Source organism: Buteo buteo, chromosome 10, assembly GCF_964188355.1.
Source record: "Buteo buteo chromosome 10, bButBut1.hap1.1, whole genome shotgun sequence".
Classification (NCBI taxonomy): domain Eukaryota; kingdom Metazoa; phylum Chordata; class Aves; order Accipitriformes; family Accipitridae; genus Buteo; species Buteo buteo.
In genome coordinates this window covers 26,046,522-26,066,663 of record NC_134180.1, presented here as the reverse complement: position 1 = coordinate 26,066,663, position 20,142 = coordinate 26,046,522, and the positions used below count along the sequence as shown (strand labels likewise).

The 20,142-nt window shown below is 39.4% G+C and overlaps 1 protein-coding gene across 2 annotated transcripts in view; it reads right to left on the bottom strand.

The window, feature by feature from the left end:
• The window catches only part of TGFBR3 (transforming growth factor beta receptor 3), a 125,535-nt gene that overhangs the window by 23,959 nt on the left and 81,434 nt on the right, over positions 1-20,142 (bottom strand). For both annotated transcript variants that reach the window (XM_075039018.1, XM_075039019.1), the window contains exons 5-8: positions 13,843-14,026; positions 7,890-8,058; positions 5,575-5,722; positions 741-930 (exon numbers count right to left, since the gene is read on the bottom strand). In XM_075039018.1, coding sequence (XP_074895119.1) covers positions 741-930; positions 5,575-5,722; positions 7,890-8,058; positions 13,843-14,026 — 691 coding nt within the window. The remainder of the gene's footprint in view (positions 1-740; positions 931-5,574; positions 5,723-7,889; positions 8,059-13,842; positions 14,027-20,142) is intronic.

Sequence of the window (20,142 nt, the reverse complement as noted above, 5' to 3'; positions counted from 1 at the left end):
CAGAGTGACATTAAATGAGAGTTAACTTTATACTGAATAAATGAGAACACTATCTATCTCCTGGCTTATACACAAGCAGATCATTATTTGTAACCCCAAGAGTGCACTTGATAAAACTAATGTGATAAGCTTTACCAAAACAGCTAAACAGTATTTTAGTGGTTGAAACTCAGAATTACTGAAAAAGCAGATGCAATTCCACTAGCTTCAATGGATCCAGATATCTTTACATCAGCAATGACTTCAGCCAAATAACTGTTTTTATTTATTCTGTTTGCTCAGACTTTTTTGGTAAGTCAGTTTTGTCTATAAACAATTTAAAAGTTTATTTAATTGTCTCAAGGAAACACTATGCTCATACTTTAAAACAAAAAAAAAAAGGCAAGCTGAATTTATTAACTAACAGGATACCCAGTTGCTGAAATCCATTCCAGTGAACACTGAGCATGATCAGCTATAATGGCTTGTGAGTTGGATAAAATATAACTATCTAATTCCACCAACATTTCAGGAAATAACACAATTTGCCTGGACTTTTCTAATCAGAAAGTCACAGATTTATTTTTTTTTTTTAACCAGCTTTCATAGATATTGCCAGCATTCTTGATGATGAGCACTGAAAGTAGTGCAGCCCCCAACAACAAAGCTTCAAAACTGAGAAAGCACCTTTCAAATCATCATATTCCTGGAAATACAAGTTATATTTTTTCTATATGCTAAAAGTCCATCTTCAAGCTTACCCGTATCTTCAAGTTGCAGATGAAATCTGTTTGCAACAGGGGCTTTTGTGTAGGAAGTAACTGGACTATAGTTATGCTCATAAGCCCACTTGATCAAACTCTCATGCGATGAGGGAATATCAGGTACTACTGATTTACTCATAGTCATGGATCGTTCTGTTTCCTTTCCAAAACCAATACTATTTGATGTCTGCAAACAAAGAAAAACTTGGTTCATGATTTACCACTTAAGGATACCTAAAACGGAATAATGACACTGATTGAACATGTTTTTGACTCTATTAAATAACAGCAAACTGAGAACACCTGGGAAAAAAACCAAACTCTGCCACCTTAGGCACAGAATTGCTGCACACATGGAGAAAAGCCCCCCTCTTCCTCCCAGCCTCTGCCTGGAGTACAATAAATCAAGGTAGTCAGAAACTGTTAATCCCTAAATTAGACAAAGACATATTTACAGCCATTTGTATAATGCTGTATTTTCTTCAAAACTGAGTTGAAATGACTTCTGAGGTGAGGTGAACTCAAGATGACAATTGATTTTTCAAATGTCCCCTTAATTTCTTTGAGTAGAGCATTACTTAAGCTACATATAGGAAAACCTTTGTTCAAATGAGCATTACTGAAAAAGGCAAAACATAGCATACTCATGAAGTAGAGCTGATACCAGCTAATGCTTTAAAGTCAGCAGGCACCGAGAATAGCCTGTGCCTCTCTGAACAAGCTTCATACTAGACATGTTGTGTGCCTCCTGCAAAATGTTGAGTATGTTAAACAGGACTGAATTAAATGCTTATTAGAGAGATAAGTGAGAACATGCATGTTTATACAAGGCCAAACTACTTAAAAGACAACATACACTTTCTGCACATAAATAAAACTTAAAATTTAATTAACAGTATGTTTTACACAAATACATCAATACAGCAAACTCATAAATGCACTTGCTGACCTCTTAGTTTTATTATTGAATAACTACAAATAACAGCTCATCAAAGATGGCCATGGAATACAGATGAGTCACACAGTTAGCTTTTGTTTTACTGTAAATGTTTTGCAAAATTTCAAATCTTCTTGTCCAAATGGACAAGTCAAAGGAATATAACAAGCATTTCTAGCTGTTAAGAGGGGCAGTTAGAAAATATTCACTGGTATTACACTTTATACTTTTAAGTGCTTGGCATCTTGAACTTAAACATGTATTCACACAAAGCTAAATCAATACATATTTATTTTTACATTCACATTACTTTTATCGCTATAACAATCACATCAACGACTACAGAACAAGCTGAACACAGACACAGCAGGAAAGGCATGACGACCCACTTTTCAACGATTTCTGCAATGTGATTGAATTGCACTTTCTATATGCAGATGATACCATTGAATGCTCTACAACAAACACTTTCATCTCCATGCCTGATTACCTTCTACATCACAGACAGCTTTTTTTTTTTTTTTTTTTAAATCCCCATTGGTTTCCCTCAATGTGAACAAATCTTAATTCTCTTTCACTCTAGAACATCAAAAGATTGACTGCACTGATCTCTCTTGCCCAGATCACTTTTAGACAGTGGTCATATGGACCTGCTACCCAGTATCACAGAGCTCGGCTGCACTTCTCTACCTGACCTCAGAAATGGAGCTTTTGAACAAAGAAATGAATGAAGCTTGTAGAGAGTCGGGATGGAATGGCATAGTTTACCTTTAGCTCCCTCCCTCATTTCTTCCTAATGACCCAGTTCTGCATCCTTCAAACACTCACAGCTACACAATTTAAGTTAAAGGGAATTTTAGCTGCAGAGTGTCTGGTTTGAGGATACTGTTACCAGTACAGTTACCAATGACCAGCAAAGGCCAATGAAGATAAGAAACAAAAAGGAAGCAATAGGTATCCTAATTTTAGTGCCTTACTACTGTTTTGGATCAAACAATCTTTTATTCTTCAACAGATACAAATCTGGGCATGACTTATCACACATTTTCGTACTACCATACAGCTTTGACTGGTTGGAATTATTATGCTACTCCAACTTTGCTGGATCTCCCTCTCTGCTTTCCTTTTCTTTTTTTGTCATGAGACAGCTGAACAAATATTATCTCAGAATTTTACTGTCCTAGCTGGCACCTGACCATTTCCAGGGCTTGTTTATACCTCTCTACTCCATGCTGAGCCTGTGAATGTTCAGTCCTGCACCACCTCAATAAAAGCTGAGCACAAGGGTTTGCAGGAATAGCCATACCTTCCTTCACTTGCCTACCTTGCCAACACCTTCATACATCGTGTATGAAAGCAGGCAATCAGAGCCACCTACTAACCTACTCAGAGTACAGAGACCATTTCAGAAAATGGTGAGCAGTTGTTCTCCTGTAAAGAATAGTCCCTCCAAGCTTTTGAAACCCTCACAGGTTTGTTCTGCACATTTCACCTCTCTCACTCTTCACCCCTCAACCCACTTATTTTCTTTCTGCAGTTTCACTTCTTTGTCCACTGTGCAAGCTGCAGCTTTGTTAAAGGACACCAAATCTAAAGGAAGCAATGTGAATGACAAATAGTCCACAAGCACAGAAACACACAAGCACTGCACAAGGGTTGATGTTAAGGATAGACTGCAAACAGGAGTGAAACACAACCTGGAAGGAAAGCATTGCACATGTATTATGTGCAATTACTTTACCTAAACTATTCCCATTTTACTTGGGTTTGTGTCCATCCACTTTCAGAGTTTCAAGAACACAGCAAGCTGGGAGATGAGCTAGATGACCTAAAAAGTCTTTTTCATTTTTTGTCTATGAACTTAGACCTTAATAACTCACAGTCCTGGGTTTGAGGCAGCTTAGCACTAACCTTTCCCTCTCAGTTTGCCAATCCCCTCAAGACAATTCTGATTCGTACTGAGGGCAAGAAGTTAGGAAAATTGAAGTGCATGGAACTGCTTCAACTAATAAAAAGAACATTGTGAAACATTACCTAATTGTTTAGTAATGTTTTTATGCATTGTCTAAATTTGGGCTTGGAAAGGCCTTCAGCTTAACAGAGATATGAACAGATCCTAAATGCTGGATGTACAGGCTTTTTAATGACATGGGGGTGCCTAGTTCCCCTCCCACACCCCTCTCTAAATAAAGTAGAACAAACACACATTCAGAAAATGAAGCATCTATATAAATGAAGCAGTACAGCAGTTACAAATCCTAACATACACAGTCTTTTATATACTGACATTTCCATATATAGTATTACTTTCTCTTTTTGTTAATCTAAATAAAATGTTACCTTCTGCCACTCATTACAGAAAGAATTTTCACTTATACTTTTTACTTATACTTTCAATAATTAATAAAGAACTTTAAAAAAATTAGCAGCCTTATTTTTCTATACTCAAGTGCAGCACTGCAGACATTTAAAAATACTCTAGAATTCCTCTAGGATTCCAAAAATTCATCATCCATAAAGAGGTGATGGATATGAAATATGGTACTTTGGCTATGGTGAACTAATGCATAATCCTCTATCCTGTGAAAGTAGACCCATTTAGTGAATTTTATATAATAACCCAGAATGAAAATTTCAAGTCAAGCATTGTTTTTTGCCCTTCTGCTTATAAATGTGGTAATCCTCAGCAACTAACCTTGACCTTTCTCTTGAAGGACTGATTATTTAGGACCTACAGAATGACCACAACATCCTTTCCTGTCCATAAGATAAAGATGTGTCAGGGATCAAAAGGGAATGTCATCATCCACCCTAGGCAATTTTTCCATTCAATTTTCTGAGCAACACCATAATTTATTTATTTCCCTCACTCTCAAAATCTAGCATGAAATCCTGCCTAACAATCTGTCCTCTTCGAAGATTTAGACCAAGGAGGCTTTGGATCCTGTCAGAATTGTCCTTGCACACATTAAAAGGAGAAAGCTACTAGGTAAAGTAAAATTTTTACACATACATTTTCAAACTCCAGCTATCTGTATCTGAGTTACTGCAAAACTGTTAATCAGGAGGCCGGTGGGTGGTCCTGAGCAAACATTCAGCTCAAGTGTACAATGTGCTCCTAACTGATCACTTAAGACAGAAATAGGCCACACATTTATAGGCTGCAAGATCAGTCCAATTTTATTTATTTATTTCAGAGCAAGGGAAAACACATTTTCTTAGTAGAAATGGTGTTGAGCCACAAAGCCTGTACCAAAAATCGTTCTGAATCAGAACCTCCAATTATGCATAAGTATAGTTTCAGAAGTTTATAGCTTTAGGGATCCTGGTTTTAATTTTTTTAAAACTTACTACTTGTGGTTTGAGGAGAGGTGAGGTCAATTTGACCAAACACTTGCTGAGGACAGAAGTACTGGCAGGGAAGAGGGCTAGAGACTACTACAAACTACAAGTGGAAGGAGTAAAAAAAGTTTCCACTTCTAAAGGGACGTGGGTGTGTGCCACCTATCTATGATTATCCATTCTGCGCTCACAGGCATCTTTCCAACTTCTGAGATGAACCTGCAGATCCACTCACCAAAGTAACAGCAAAAAGGGAGATGAACATCCAACTTGGAGTTTAGGGTACTTCAACAGAAGTCAAAAAGACATAGACCCTAAATCCTTGTACTAACCACCTGGCTTCTGTGATATTAGTTTAGTAGCCCACATATCAAAAGTTAATGAGAAAAAAATATATAGTTTCTCTATTTACTGGAGTAATAATTAAAAAAAAAAGCAGCTAAGAGAGAAAACATTCAGAAATCAATATGGTCTAGCACTATATCACATTTAAATGGATTCTATACTGTTGCAGTATGGTACGTCTTGAAAATTAAAGGTGCCTTAACTTACAATCACTTCCAGCTTTCCCTGGACATCATGGGACTTGATAACCCAATTGACAGACTTTTTACACTTGAGGATAAGTACGACGTCTCTGACAAGTTTGGCGCCTGGTTGAGATGGTTTAATGTCAACGATTATATCCACCTGGAAAACACTGTGTGTGGAAAATAGAGAGAAAGTTAGGCCAGAATGCCAGAAATTTTCAGCTATCAACCTTCTTCCAATCCATCATGTTTCCACTGTCTGGCCAGCTGATTAAAATGCTGGAGATTATCCCAGGCAACACAACATGTGCAAAACAGATTGTTATTCCACATATGCTTAAATGATTTTGCATAACAATAGAAACAAGTACTTTTTAGACAAATAATATTTCTGTCTCTTGTTTACAAGGAGTGTGCTACTCATTTCAGCTATTATTTAGAGCAGGTTAGTTATATGAGTAGCAGCTTGCTTTATAAAGTAAATATTGTTTTCTTATTTCACTGCAACAGCGCCTAAATATAGCTGTTTCAGTTTCCTCTGGCTGTAACTGTATTAAAGCTCAAAATAATACCTTAAAAAAAGCAAAAAGATAAATTAAGCAGGTTAATACCAAAAAAAAAAAAAGCACAAATACTATATTGGGGAGTGTCTCTGCCTAGGCAGTGAAATTGTGGAAATTACTTTGCTTAGGATCTTGTGTGTGTTGAGGAATTAAGCCATGTATTCAGTTTCCAATACTTCTGGATATATACTTACTTTAAAAAGAAAAGAAAACAGATGTCCAGCCTACTACTTGCTGGAAAAGAGATGAACACTATCCAGATTTTCAAGACCTCAGTAAAATAAGTAGAGCAAATGGGTTTGTACCCATCAATAACATCTCGTTGTGCAAAATACTAATTCAACAGAAAAACCTTTACTTCATCTTATAGGACCGTATGTCACAACAACGTGCTCATCTTCAAGTAATAGGTTTCAGCTAATATTCTGCACTGAGACTTAGTGCATCTTGGGACCTTTCTTTCACCTCCTGCAGTTTTACACATGCCCAGCTCACCTTCTGTATGTTTCTTCCTGTATATGAACTTTGTAAAGATAGCTGTGGATAATGCATAAAACTAAGAACGAAGCAAGAGGAATTTAACTTATTACTTTTTTTACTTTTAATAACAAAACATTTAAACATTTTGCAGTGTTACTATCTGAAAAACAAATTCCTATCATACTATCAGCCAAAGCCAAAAGCCCAGAGGGCTTGGAGACAGGGCTGTCATTGCGTAACACTGCAAGGTTCTTAAAATGATGTTGATGCTATAGAACGGCTTTGTTCAGGATGGGGCTGCAACTCACACCACACAGAGGCAGATCATTTGGGCTTACCTACTCCACTTCCGCTGAATCTCAGTACTTTCTTACTCTCCCAAGGTTTCTAGGCCAGAATATTCTCAGGCTGTCAGTTCACCATCTTTCAACAAGATAATTACCCTTCTTGCAAAGACCCCTCTTCCCACCTCTACCTCCCTGTGTGATTTCCTCATTAGGGATGGGATGCACTCAAATGTAGTGTCTGCAGTATGTAGACAGGATTTTAATTCTACCTTATCTCTGATGAAATTGTACTTTTCTTCTTGCAAAAGGGAAAACCATCTAAGTTTCACAGGAAATTTCTGTTCAGCACTTATGAAGAGCTTTTCCAGGTGTGACTATCTGAAACAAACCCCATCCACGTGGTCCCACTAAGACCTAGGAGAGACCAGCAAAGGATGAATGCTTTAAATGTTTTACCTCCCAAACTATCCCTTAAAGTCAACTGGAAACTTGACAGAAAATATTGTTATGATTCTGCAGATCAACTGTGGAACAATTACCATGGACCGCAGATCACTTGTGACCTCTGAACCACTGTTGGGGAGCCACTGCCCTAGGCCTTGCTGCCAGTGATCCCTACCTGTGACAGGTCAAGGTAACTTTTAACCTCTCTGTCACCTCCTCATACGGTGGTCTCATCTTAAAGCCTGTCTGTTAGATGCTGCCCTTACTAATATTCACTTATTCACCTTACTCTTGGAAAAAATTGATTGACTGAGCAAGAAGGGGGGCAGGACGTAGTCCATAAAAACTGCACTTTACAGTCTTGTCCAGGAAAATCCTGGGATCGTGAAGCAGAATCCAAAATCTTTACATATTGAAGAACTAATTTCTATTTAAGGCAAAGTACTAAGGTCCAAGCTCTTCCTGTAAGGATGAAATGGGTACTTTCAGTTGATTTTCAATAGACAGGTGAAATCTTTAGCTGTGATTTCAAACAGATTTAGTCTATTTAGACAATACTTTACCTGTATGGATTGGAATTTGGAGTGATTAGTTCAATGATATGAACTTCTCTTTCTTGGACTAAGTTAGACATAAGGCAACCCTCTGCTGTTTTTGGTTGTAGGTATCCCGCAAGGTAATTTAAAGAGAGAAAATTCTTTTCTATGTTGCACGAGGGAGGAAAAACTTGATCTGGAGGGGGGAAAAAATAGAAAGCATATGCACCTTTACACATAGATATCAGCTTACATGCATATATGTACTGCATCTACTTCAGTGCGGCACTATATTTTGTGACATAGATCTTTAGGCTAAAAGGTATATCTATTATCTATCATAAGCACTTACGACAAAACATAATATTGAAAGGGAGATCACTGTTGCAACAACACAGCACATCTCTGATGTAAAATATATACTTCTAAACTGAAGAGTTTCTATTTACAGATTTAAATATTTAATGAAAGAAAGTCCCTACAAAGAGAAATCTCAAAACAATACTGAAGCAAAATACAGGAGTATTTTTCAGAGTGAATAAAATACATTTAATTTATTCCTTGCACCTTTAAAAAAAAGTTTTCTTTTGAAACTAATTCATAGAAAAGTTTTATGATCAATTCCTTCTCCCTTTAGAAAATGTTCTATTCTTGTTATTATAAACTTACCATATTTAAAAGATCACAGAAAGTATTTTCCCTTTCCTTACTCAATATATTTTCCTATATATTGTATAGTCAGAGTCAGCGTTGTCTAGAAATACTGCAGTTCTCTTGTGCATGGAAAATTGAATATAGCAAGAAAAGGATGAAATCAGTTGTTGATATTAAGAAAGTCTGACCATAATATCCATAGGTGAAATTAAGAAATTCTAGAGTAGATATTCAATCTCTCTTTTGGTTTTAACTGCCTAGCTGATCACGACCGTTAACCATTGTACAATGCAACACGTAAAAAATAGTCACGTAGTATGAAGTTCTCATGCACAGCCTACATAGGTGTACCCCAAGAAGCAGTATTTCGATTGAAAAATAGGAATAGTTTGTATTTCTGAGATAGCTTTACATATGAATTGTCAATACACAGAAAGACTAATTATCATTTTAAAGTCACAAAGTCCTGTAAGAATGCAATTCCAAATGGCTGGCTCTTCGACCTTTGCTTCACAAAGGCGGCTTTCCTATTAAGGTCAGTAGCAAGATAGAAAAAAGAAAAAAATAAAATATAATGCATTATGCATGCAAAACTGGACAAACTCTTAAAAGCTGAGCTGAGACCACTGTTAGCATTTGCTCCCTAAACGAGAGCTGAAATGTCACCCCTGAAGCGCATTTGTGTGCATGGTACACAACTTTGCAGGGAGACCAGAGACTCCTGTGACCCCAGCCACTGCAGAAACAGTTAGGAGAGTTTCTTCTCCTGATCTTACACAAAGTAGTCTTTGAATATTAAACTTACTGTCTTCCCTACAGAATCTATGAAAGCTGTATGAGGCTGTAACTATTCATACTGCCCAACCAAAGCACTCCTCTAACATCTGGTATGTGCCCTGCCAGATTAGCCTTGAATGGAGCTGCAGTTCTGCCAGCTCCTCCCACAACAGCACAGAATGGAAAATGATCCCAAATGGTCTACACTGAGCTTGAATTTATATATATACATACACATGCACACAGACGGAGATACTAGGTATTTGTTTCTCAGCTGCCGTACAACACAATTTAAGCCATAAAAGAACAACCTCTGACTAGTTTGTGGATAATTACCACACGTGCTATCGTTTGCCGTTGCAAAGAACTTGGTTCCTGCTCCTGGCACTTCCATTAATCGTCTCTGGAGCTCTCAAGAACTGCTGCTCTTGCCGCCACCAGCACGGAGGCTCCCCAGCCTGGGCCTCTGCTCGATAGCACGCTCTTCCTCTGCAGCAAATTTTAACTCTATCACTGGCTGCTTGACTTACCCATTTACTTCCCCCATTCACCAAAATGTATTTACTCTCACACATACCAGTTACCAAGATCCAGGGTGGAAGAGAAAAGAAAAGGGGATCTATTTCATCTTTCTTTGGTCATTATACTTCTTTTTTAGTTTCAGGGCTGTCTACTTACTTTGGAAAAGGACTGCAGGTGTCTGCAATCAATTAAAAACCTTACTGAACCAGCCAGCAAACAGTCCATTTATGGACCCTGTGCCTCTCTAATCTCCACAGACTCCCAATATGGAACCAGACATGAGGTTCACCTGTAATACCCTCAGCAGGGGGTCTCCAGCCAGCAGGCCCGGGTGCCGTGGGGCCCCGCGCGCCAGAAGGCGCACGGTGGAGCTCTGCGCAGCAGCCCGCAGCCGCCTTCCCCTTCGGCACGTGCCAGACTGCTCGGATGAAGATGGAGGATTGCACGCGGGGATCTGTAGCTTCTGTGGGCAGCACCTCCATTTTACAGACAAGGACAGACACTGTCTGCTCTATTCTACACAAATCAGGTGTCATCCGCAGGTTCTTAGCTAAATTGGATATCAGTTGAATATCCCAGCTTAAAATCATGAGGAGGTTTTTGTGAAAATGAGCACTGTTAATCAGGTGTCACTCTCCAAGACAGGTGCCCTGGGCAGCAGCAGTTTGATTCAGCAATAAAAATCTCATCCAAGCAGAGCTTGCCTTTCAAAGTCTGAGCTGGGGATAAGCGAGGCATTTGGTATTTTCCTTAGCCACTCTGATGGCGGGGGGGTTTCGTGCGTATTTTGCAGTTTACTAGCCCTTAGCACGACAGAAATCAGAACCTTGACTGACATTTAATGGCAGGGTATAAATGGGAGCAGGGAAGGGGCTGCGGTGGTCTTTGGAGGGAGGGTGGAAACTCTTGGCGGTACTCACACCCCAGCAGAACACACAGCTAAAGCCTGACACAATGCAACCACCTACAAGTATTAAACCAAGCAAGTATAGCATGTGGGATATGCATGCTAGTGTGTACAGGCTACAAATTCGAGTCAGGGTTAAAGCTTCAGCTTCTGCCAGGACAGGAGCACAGTGTTACCATCTGTAAATAGACTGTACATTTTCCAGTCTAGTTATTGTTAGGGCTGACTGGTGTTTTTTTTCTTATTTAGCTAAGAAATGTGTTGAAATTAGGCTCCTTCCAGGCTAGCACATCCACCCTGGATTTACACTGGTGGTACTGGATGCATTAGGTAACATTTAGCTAACTGGTAAGTCTTCCTGACTTGTACAATCGTATCTTACTGAAGCATGAGAAATTAAACTTACTTCTGCTGAAAAACGTGTCGCAAGATCATTTTCACCACGAGCAGTCCTGCTTTCTAGAATCTGACAGCAATTATCACAGCAATCACTTTGCCATCTCCTTCACTACACAAATCAAAGCAAGAACAAGGACCCCACTTCTTGTGCCCCCTTCCTCCAAACCCTCATTCTGGCCCCCTTAAGTTCTCACTGTGCTCACCATCCCTGCAATATTTTATCAGCCACTCTTTTGAATCAACAGGATTCAGATGCACTTGGCCTTGACCCAGTTTGCTAGCTCGCTCAGCTGCCTTTCATTTGCAGCTTCAAAAGTGATTTCAGAGACCCATGGTGTCACAAGCAGTTTTATTCTATGAAAGATCACCCTTCTCCAGATCTTTTTGTCCTCTGGCTTGCATATTCTGTTTGCTGTATTCAGCTACAGCCTCCACTTCTAAAATGTTACATCTTCCATTTTCAGATTTTTCTAACGTGAGTGAAGCTGAAATGTAGACAATTACAGGAATACTGCCTTTAAATTCCGTATTGGTCACGCAGCAAGGAACGACTTCATATGACCACCTATAGTTTACGAGTAATATGAGCTGTGATTCAGAATGGCAGCCGAGGATACCTGACAAAAGCACTTGAGAAATGTGAGTTTTGTATGAAAAGCCTGAAACATCCATCAGCATACACTGTGGTTTGTGGAATCCACTGATTCCATTGTTCACTCTGCAGAGCAGCAGTCCAGTTCCATGTCCACGTGATTTCCATAGAACTCCTCACACAACTGCTGCAGTTCAAGAACTGACCCTCTCCCCACCCCGAACACATGCATAACCCCCACACATACACGCACATTCATTCTTCTGCCAAGAATTTAAATCAAAATCAAATATGCTTACAGCTGAGCTAGTTTGTAGGAGCCTTCTCAGAAACTGTCTATTTTGGTTGCCTGCCAAGTTCCATTTTGTGTACTTACTCCTAATAAAATTGTGTTTTAACACATTCTAAAGATGATGCAAAGCTCTCCTATTTAGCTGCCTAGTTTGACTGGAGACGTGCAAATCAACAAACAAAATTTTATCTGGTTTTTGACATATCTAATTAAACATTCATCTCTGCAATGCAGAGACCACTACTCCCATGTATACGTTCCAAGTGCACTTTAATAAGCTAATAAATATATTTCTGAATGATTTTCTGGCATTAAAATCCAAGACTGGTGCCAAGTAGAACAAAAATCATGCAGGGGAATCCTGTACAAATTTGGCAGGATTTGGATAAAACCAACACAGGCATGTTCCGATTTTGGGGGGCAAGCCTCATGCTTCAGGAAATCAAATGATCAGATACAGGTGGTTAGGAAAGAATGTTTTCTCCACAGAAGGTTTTGGGGGTTTTTTTTGTAGCCAACTAGTTCAGCTATGCAGGAGTTTCTCAAGAAATATTGCTGAAGTACTAGTAAATTAGGCTGCCGGTGCTAGTAAATGCTGACCTCACCAGTATTCATTGGATGTTGATAAAATGTTTTATTGATTTCTACTTTCCCCATCACAGAACTTCTCGAGAGACAATAATTAGTTTTAAAGTATCTGGACCACTAGCTGCAATGCAAATCAGTTCCAGTTCACTTTTCCCAGCCTTTAGTCTTGCTGCTTGTGGTTTAGCCTAAACCTGGATGTTTGCTTTAGCCTGAACTTGGATGACATCTTCAGAGAACGAAAAGAAGAGTGAATTGCAGGCCATTAGGTAAAGAACACTGACATCTTAAAACATCCCATACCTGCAAAAAAGAAAATTTCACCCCCAATCATCCTGCACAATAAAGGAAAGTCTGTTCTCCCTGCAAAGTTCCTTTTACTAACCATGTATTATCCAGAAAACAAACTTGAATAGAGAGGAGTAGGGCATAAACCCTCCTGAACCAACTGTCTTGCTCCAAGAACGTAGTGAACAGTTGTGGCTCTTGTGTTATCCACATTTTATGACCAGCTCAGGTGGAACTCCCCTGCAGAAGACATGCTATGTGACCAGCAGCCAGCTGAGGGAAAGCATGAGCCAGAAGGTGCTGCAGAGGCTCATATTGTTAAGTTGTTCCAACACTGCTCAGCTACAGCTCAAACCCTACCCTAATATGGGCCTGTGAAAGCCCTGAGGAGCTCGAGTCCTCTCCCACCTGCCTTAGGCCACCTGATGAATTTGGCATGTGGCTCACAGGGACAGGAAAACTTTCTCCTCTGGACAAAAATACACAAGGACACAAGACTGAGGCAACTTACCTTGGTGAGGAAAGCAATAATTCTTTGCCGAAAGTGGTCTGGATCCTTATACAAGCAAATACTGAAAAAAATGTAACTCGGGTCTTTCCAGAAATTACCCCCCACCTCAGGTTCTCCACTTCAGTCCTTTAGATGAAGACACCCAAACAATCACCATGAGTTGTTTATTCCTTTTAAAGGTGAAGCTTTGACTCCTGTAAAATTCTGGCCAACTGCACTGACATTTATGAGCATAAAATTATTGCACCAAAATCCATTAGAAGTTGCCTAAATCCAAGGTCTGGTCTTTAGACTTTCTCTTATTTCTCTGCCTTCCTGTTTCATATCACATGTCTTGGAAAACGAGAGGCATGTTTAAAGATTAAAATAAAAAATGTGAAATAATACTACAGCAAGATTTATTCTCAATTTCTAGAAGTGTCTATCAATTCTGTTGATTTTGTTTTGGTTTACCTTCTCCTACTTTAATGTAGATGTTTCTTGATATTTTGAGTTCAGTGAAAGATGTTACTGCTCCATATTCCTTCTGGGCCCACTGTAGCAGGTGTTCATTTTTCTCAGGAAAAAGCTTTTCTTCTGTTTCTGCTGACAAGGAGAAATTTCCCTTCTCAAACTGAACAACAGAACCTAAAGACACCTGATGGGAATAAAAACGTATTTTTAATGTGGTACATTTACCCGCACAGACAGGTAGCATGTTTAAGCAATGTAATCTGTCACACACAAACGCATTCACTGAAGGTGATTACAGCTTATTTCCAACAATGCCTAAACTTCATGTGTTTTAACATTTGCGTAATGATTCCTTTTTCAGAGATGTTTTTAAAAAATGAAGCACCCATCAACCTGGCTGGGGTGCATGTGGCAGCTGACTAACAGGGGGCTCTGAGCCACTCTCCGAAGCTGTACTGCTGCAGAAGCGGTATGACAGTGCTGCAAGGGGACCTGAACTATGGGGGCAAGGGGAGGGCTGGAAGACAAGAGGAAAACAAGAGGAGAGAGTAAGAAGAAGATGGTCTGAGGAACTGAAGGGAGAGAAGGATGTGAAGCTCCATAAGACTGGGAACTACTGAAGAAACTCCCAAATCAGAAAGAACATGAGTCGAAGCTCAGTGACAGATAAAGGCCAAAAGAGAAACACAGAGTAAGGAAAGAGAAAGGCTAGGAGAATGGGAGGATATTTACTGTTGCTTTATCTACAGGAAGCAAGGAAATGCATTAATCTAACACATAAAGCAGATGAGTCACACATCTTTAGATAAATCCTTATAAATAGGTTACATTAACTCAGGTCTTGACTGGAAAAACTAAAACATTGTTTAAAACAGTCAAAATGGAAAAACAGTAAGTAGAAGTGTAACAGGTTCTGCATGAAAGCCTAAGATTTTCAAATACAACTTCATTGGAGCAGCAGTAGCATCACTCAAGAAAAGGCGGCAGCACTGGGTCACTCTCTTTCAGACTGGGACCTGCTTCATCTTGCACTGCTCTTGAGAGATAAACAAGTCATTCCAGATTTACTGCAAAGCAAGATCATCCCAACAGTAACCTTTTGGCTCTCCTGTCCCTACAGAGGGACGTGGCCAACACTTCCAGAACATTTGTCAGCTCTCAAGAGGTCCCTATAGCAAGTGGTGAAAGAGCAGCATTCCTTCATCTGCCCAACGTCAGGAGCCATCACCCATCCATACACTTCGCTGTCTCTTCCTTCAAGGTACCTGCAGTCTGGGGCCTGCATGCCCTACCCAGACTGGTCCTTCCATGAATGCTGTCACTAAGATCTAAAACATCAAGTCAAGAATAACACCTGCTTCAGTGAGAACGCACAGCAAGATGAATAAGCTTTCAGGTTTGAAAGCACCAGTGAAGATTTCTTTGGACATATTCCTTGTAGTGGTGTGTAAGCAGTGCTTGCCCAGATATAATACAGCCCCTACTTCCAAACTGCTGCAGTAGACAAAAAGGCTTCAGGAAAAAAGTACCATTTTCTTGTGCTGTCCTCAGAGCTGCCTAGGAAGAAGTCTGAGTCACTCTGCTGCTCTTCTCCCCCCTCCCCTTCCCTGTCTTTCTACTAACCCAGATTTCTTTGGTGGAACAAAAGTGTATTTTTTTTCTCCAGCTGAAAATCCAAAACTACTAATGGTGATGATTGGAAGAGTGAAAAAATATATCATAACAATTTCTAATCTGTCCTGAGTATTATTTACAAGTTATAGCAGGATAATGGTCATAAGTATCTCTCTAACCTTTTAAACAACAAAATACATCAATAGCAATTATTTAACAGAGATTATCTGAAGTCAAGTTCCAATTACAGAAATTAAGTAACGGCAACCAACTATTATCTTCCCTGGAGCTACTGTTCTCAGCACTATTTCAGGATGTAATATATCAGTTTGTTTAGCACCTACAAATATTTGTCAAAGTAGACACATAAATTACACTCTTTGGCAGACAGAAAGAATTTCAAAGTTCTTCCCCGTGCTTCCAGCTATTATGTTAGCATTTATTATGCACATATCACATACTCTCCTCTAAGAGAAGGAGATGCTGTAATTCAGCATTCAATTTGACCAGACCTGTCACAAAAAACAGCTTAGGAATCCTTTTGCCAGAATAGTTTTCAAAGTTTAAACTAACATCTGTTTCAATTCTGAATGATCTTCCTTATTTGTTGTTTTTCATATGACTACCATAAAACATTTCCTTTAAATGAAAAAAGTCTTTTTTCAGTGTAACACAGAATACACCATGTTCTCCCAATACTCTCATACTTCTCAAATAAGAAAGCAAACTCTGCCATTAGAGTAAATCCACTGCCCCCAAATTTACAATATTAGGAAAAGAGAGAAACAGAGTTATCTTTAAAATGTATTTAGCAAATAGCATTCATTTTGTACTTTCACCACTTAGAAGCAACTACACCATGGATTGATTTTACGGGGCATGTCTACAATGCTACTAACACATTAAATTTTATAGTGTACACAGTCTCATAGGATGACACTGACACAGCACAAGCCAGGTCATGCAGGGATCGCATACAGAGCACCTCTTAGCAATGTTGCCTTTTTTTATCTGAAGCATGGGGGACATCTTTGTAGAGCTCTGGCCTAACTAGAAAAACCTCCCATGCATACAGATTGCAGAATTTAAGGACTTAACCAGTTATTATTTTTCAGGGATATTGAATAGATGCTGACATTCCACTCTCAGGAACAAACCTCCTTAACTACCTCAAAAATACTACAGTTCACCCAAAAAGTACAGTAGTTGCTTTTCATTTAGACTATTTCACAATGTTTCTGGTATTTTTTATGGTCAGTATCAGAGTAAAGTACCAGTGTAACCTTTTAAGACATTTGAGGAAAACGTGAGAGAAGATATTATTCCTCCTAAATATTGACCAAAGAAATGCATTAGCTTGCAATAATGCATTTTCACTGTATTTTTCACCTGAGATTTGAGATATTTGTACATCTGCTAATGCAACAGCTTTCTTCCTCAGAATACACTTGGTTTTCCATTTATTGCTAATTAAAACTTGAAAGCCTTCTGCATCACCCTGCGGCATGAACAAATGTCTTCCTGACAGACAGATCCTATCAGTGAACCCCAAAGTTACCGTATCCTACTAGGGAGGAACTGACAGACAGAAAACAGAGCAACTAAAAAGTCTGGCACAAGCATCCTCACTAAATGATCATACAGTCAGCATCTTTAAATAAACGTGAAGCTTATAATCAATTTTTTTTTTAATCACATACTAAAGTCTATTTGAAATGCTGGTTCCACTACCAGGTTTTAGAAAGGAGTGCAGAGTTCTGCTGTGCCTGCCAATGTTGGGATTTTTACTACACGAACCTAAGGCAAGGTTAAATGAGCCAAGCACGTTATTTTTTCTGGAAAGAATTCAACAGACTCTTCCAAAAAAGGCAACCATCACTTTTTCAACACCTGCCTTGAACATTAACTACTTAGTCTTCAGAACAAACCAAAAGCTGCTCTCTCTAACGTACTTAGGATAAGCCAGAGCATTAAAACCAAAGAATGTTTTAAATAGTTGGGAATATATCAACAATTTTTATCTGAGCACTCATTACACAGCTGACTGGGTGATAAGAAACTGCTGCCATATACACTTTTATCTCCTTCAGTGGTTACTTTCAGAGGTTGCAGAGTGGAAAAAGTGCCCCAGCTCTTTTTCTTCCTGTTGTTGGGAGGACATTAAAAGTGACTGCACAAGAAACATCCTCTGCTGCTGAGTTCACCTACATGCCCTGTCACATTTCTGAGGCTAAAAGCGGAAACTTCCAAGCCTGATGTGGAAAATCAGTTTGCAAGATACTGGCGATGGCCACTAACCACAGCAAGGACTGCAGTTCAAAGGGCTCTTCTGCAGTCAGAGGACCAAGGGCAGTATTTTGAAAATTTGTTACCAAAACCTGAGTATCCTATTGCAGAACAAAACATGTTTAGGAACATATTTTGATTACACACATTACTACCCTAATGACTATTGGGGAAAATAGGGACTAATTTTCTTTGCACTATACAGAGGCAAGGAAACATAGGCCCCCCATGCTGGAAAAAAAAAGTCTGCATATTGTAGGGTTCGGCGTTCGGAAGATCTCGCAATGTCACGGAGAGTTAGAGGGTTAGTCGCAGCCTTGTGATGTACCTGTAATCCTGCCTCCCCTTGTTAGTATAAAAGGAATTAACTGCGCAATAAAAGGCGGAAGTTGGCGCTCACACTGTGTGTGTTATCTGTCTCTTTCCCTGGTCCAGGCCGACCAGTGATCTAAGCGTGGCACCTTGATATGTAGCGAACGCTACAGCATATGTCCCTTAAGAAAACTTTCCAGTCTTGCAAAAACTGCCCTTGCAAGGCTGCCACAGTAGTTCAGGACATCAGCTACCTGGCAGAAGTGCCAAATAGCGTACGTTACTATTCCCCAGAAGAAAAAAATCTCAGAACCAACCCTGAGTCGTGTCAAATATATACACTGGTAAGCGTGAACACTGCACACACTCAAAATAGTGTCTTCTGTTTCTTATTTTACCTATTTCCTTCTTTCCTTTTAAATATTTGTTACCTTTTTTTTTTCTTTGAACCTGATCCAGGGGGGATATTTACTTTGTTTGCTTTATGACATTTTAAGTATTTAACGTAGTTATAATTCAGAACTCCCAAGTAGGAAGCAAGTTCATAGTTTAGCAGTGAGAGAGAGGCAGGCACCTTTGAGAGACGACTCGGAACACAAAGTTAAGCGTCCACAGCTACACAGCATGAACCAATCCCTTCCCTCACAGCAACAGCTACACCAGTACCCACCAAGGCCCCTCCAACACAAGTGACCAACAAAGCCACCCATAAAGCCAAGACTGAGGCAAATACACTAGCAGAAGAAAAGCAGCACCCTTCATATTTGTATCTGAGCTATACAGTATCAGACCTGTGGCAGAACGTGTACGAAGAAGTAAATCTGCTTAGAATAAAATTCAAAAACTTGAACCAACTTTAAGAGCAGCCCACATGGGGTTCAGACTCAGCTGGTGTTTTTTGATAATATACTTTGATGTGCCTTGGCCCTCTTACAGAGAAAAAGTAAAGCCATGGATGGAGAAATACCAGGTATTCAGAAACTCAAAAATATATCCTTTGTTGTTCATAAATCCACATACAACATACAGTAATCATCAAGAGAACAATTCTTTTTGGTAAGTGACTAAGAAACATGCTGCTTTTGGAATGACATGCAACATTCGTGAATCATCTATCAGCTTTGCATAGTTCTTACCAGCCCCAGAGGTGCGATGCTTTCAGGCAGTAGTAAAATTTTCATTTTCCATTTAGTGTTCTCAAGACCACTTACAGTCATCACAAAATTCCACTTTCAGTTTTCACATTTTTGAAAACAAACACATAAACAAGCAGCATTATCTTAATTACATCTTAGATTTTAATTCTACTTCCTAGGAGATGCTCAGTTTGCCAACTACCAAAGATCTTGATAGGAATCAAGGCTGCTCAACACTTTCTCGGGATGAAAACAGAACCTCATGTGATCAGACTCTTGCACATCTTTATGTATCTAGAAAGAAGATCCTGGGATTCTCCATCAAAGCGGAAACTGTGTCAAAGCAAGTGCAACTTTCAAAACCCCCATGGAACAGTTAACTAGAATGATAAAAAGGAAACAAACAAATACATGTAAAGAAGTAATCTACCCGCAAAGTTTAGGCCTCAGCAGGGGTTTAATTACACACAGGTAATTGTCCACTCTTCTCACATTAATCTAACATCATCTTAATAGACTCGGTGTAACACTCATTTGATCTGAGCAAAGTAAGGTAGCAGCAGCTTTTCCAGGGATTCTGTTTCAAGTTAAGATTCAATTTAGTGGAAGAAGAGAAGGGAAGAATTAAAACGTATCTATGCAACTGCAGCTATAGTTTCCACTGGAATCGATGACTCAGTAACACAACTTGTTGTGATTTATTGTCTCCACGTCACTAACACCTCATGTCTGCCAAAATCCACTGCCTGCTTCTGTAAACTTCCACTAGCTAAACCCCCTGTTTACTGAAGCAAGCAAAGAAGGGAAGGAGCCGTGACCATACAGAAGAGAAAAGACCAACACAAACGCCTGTTCCAGGCCCTTCAGCCTCCTGCAAGATGGGTCTGGGAAAACACCTGAACCACTAAATGCCAGAATGTTGTTTCTTTCCTTACTCTTGCAGCCTGGTTTA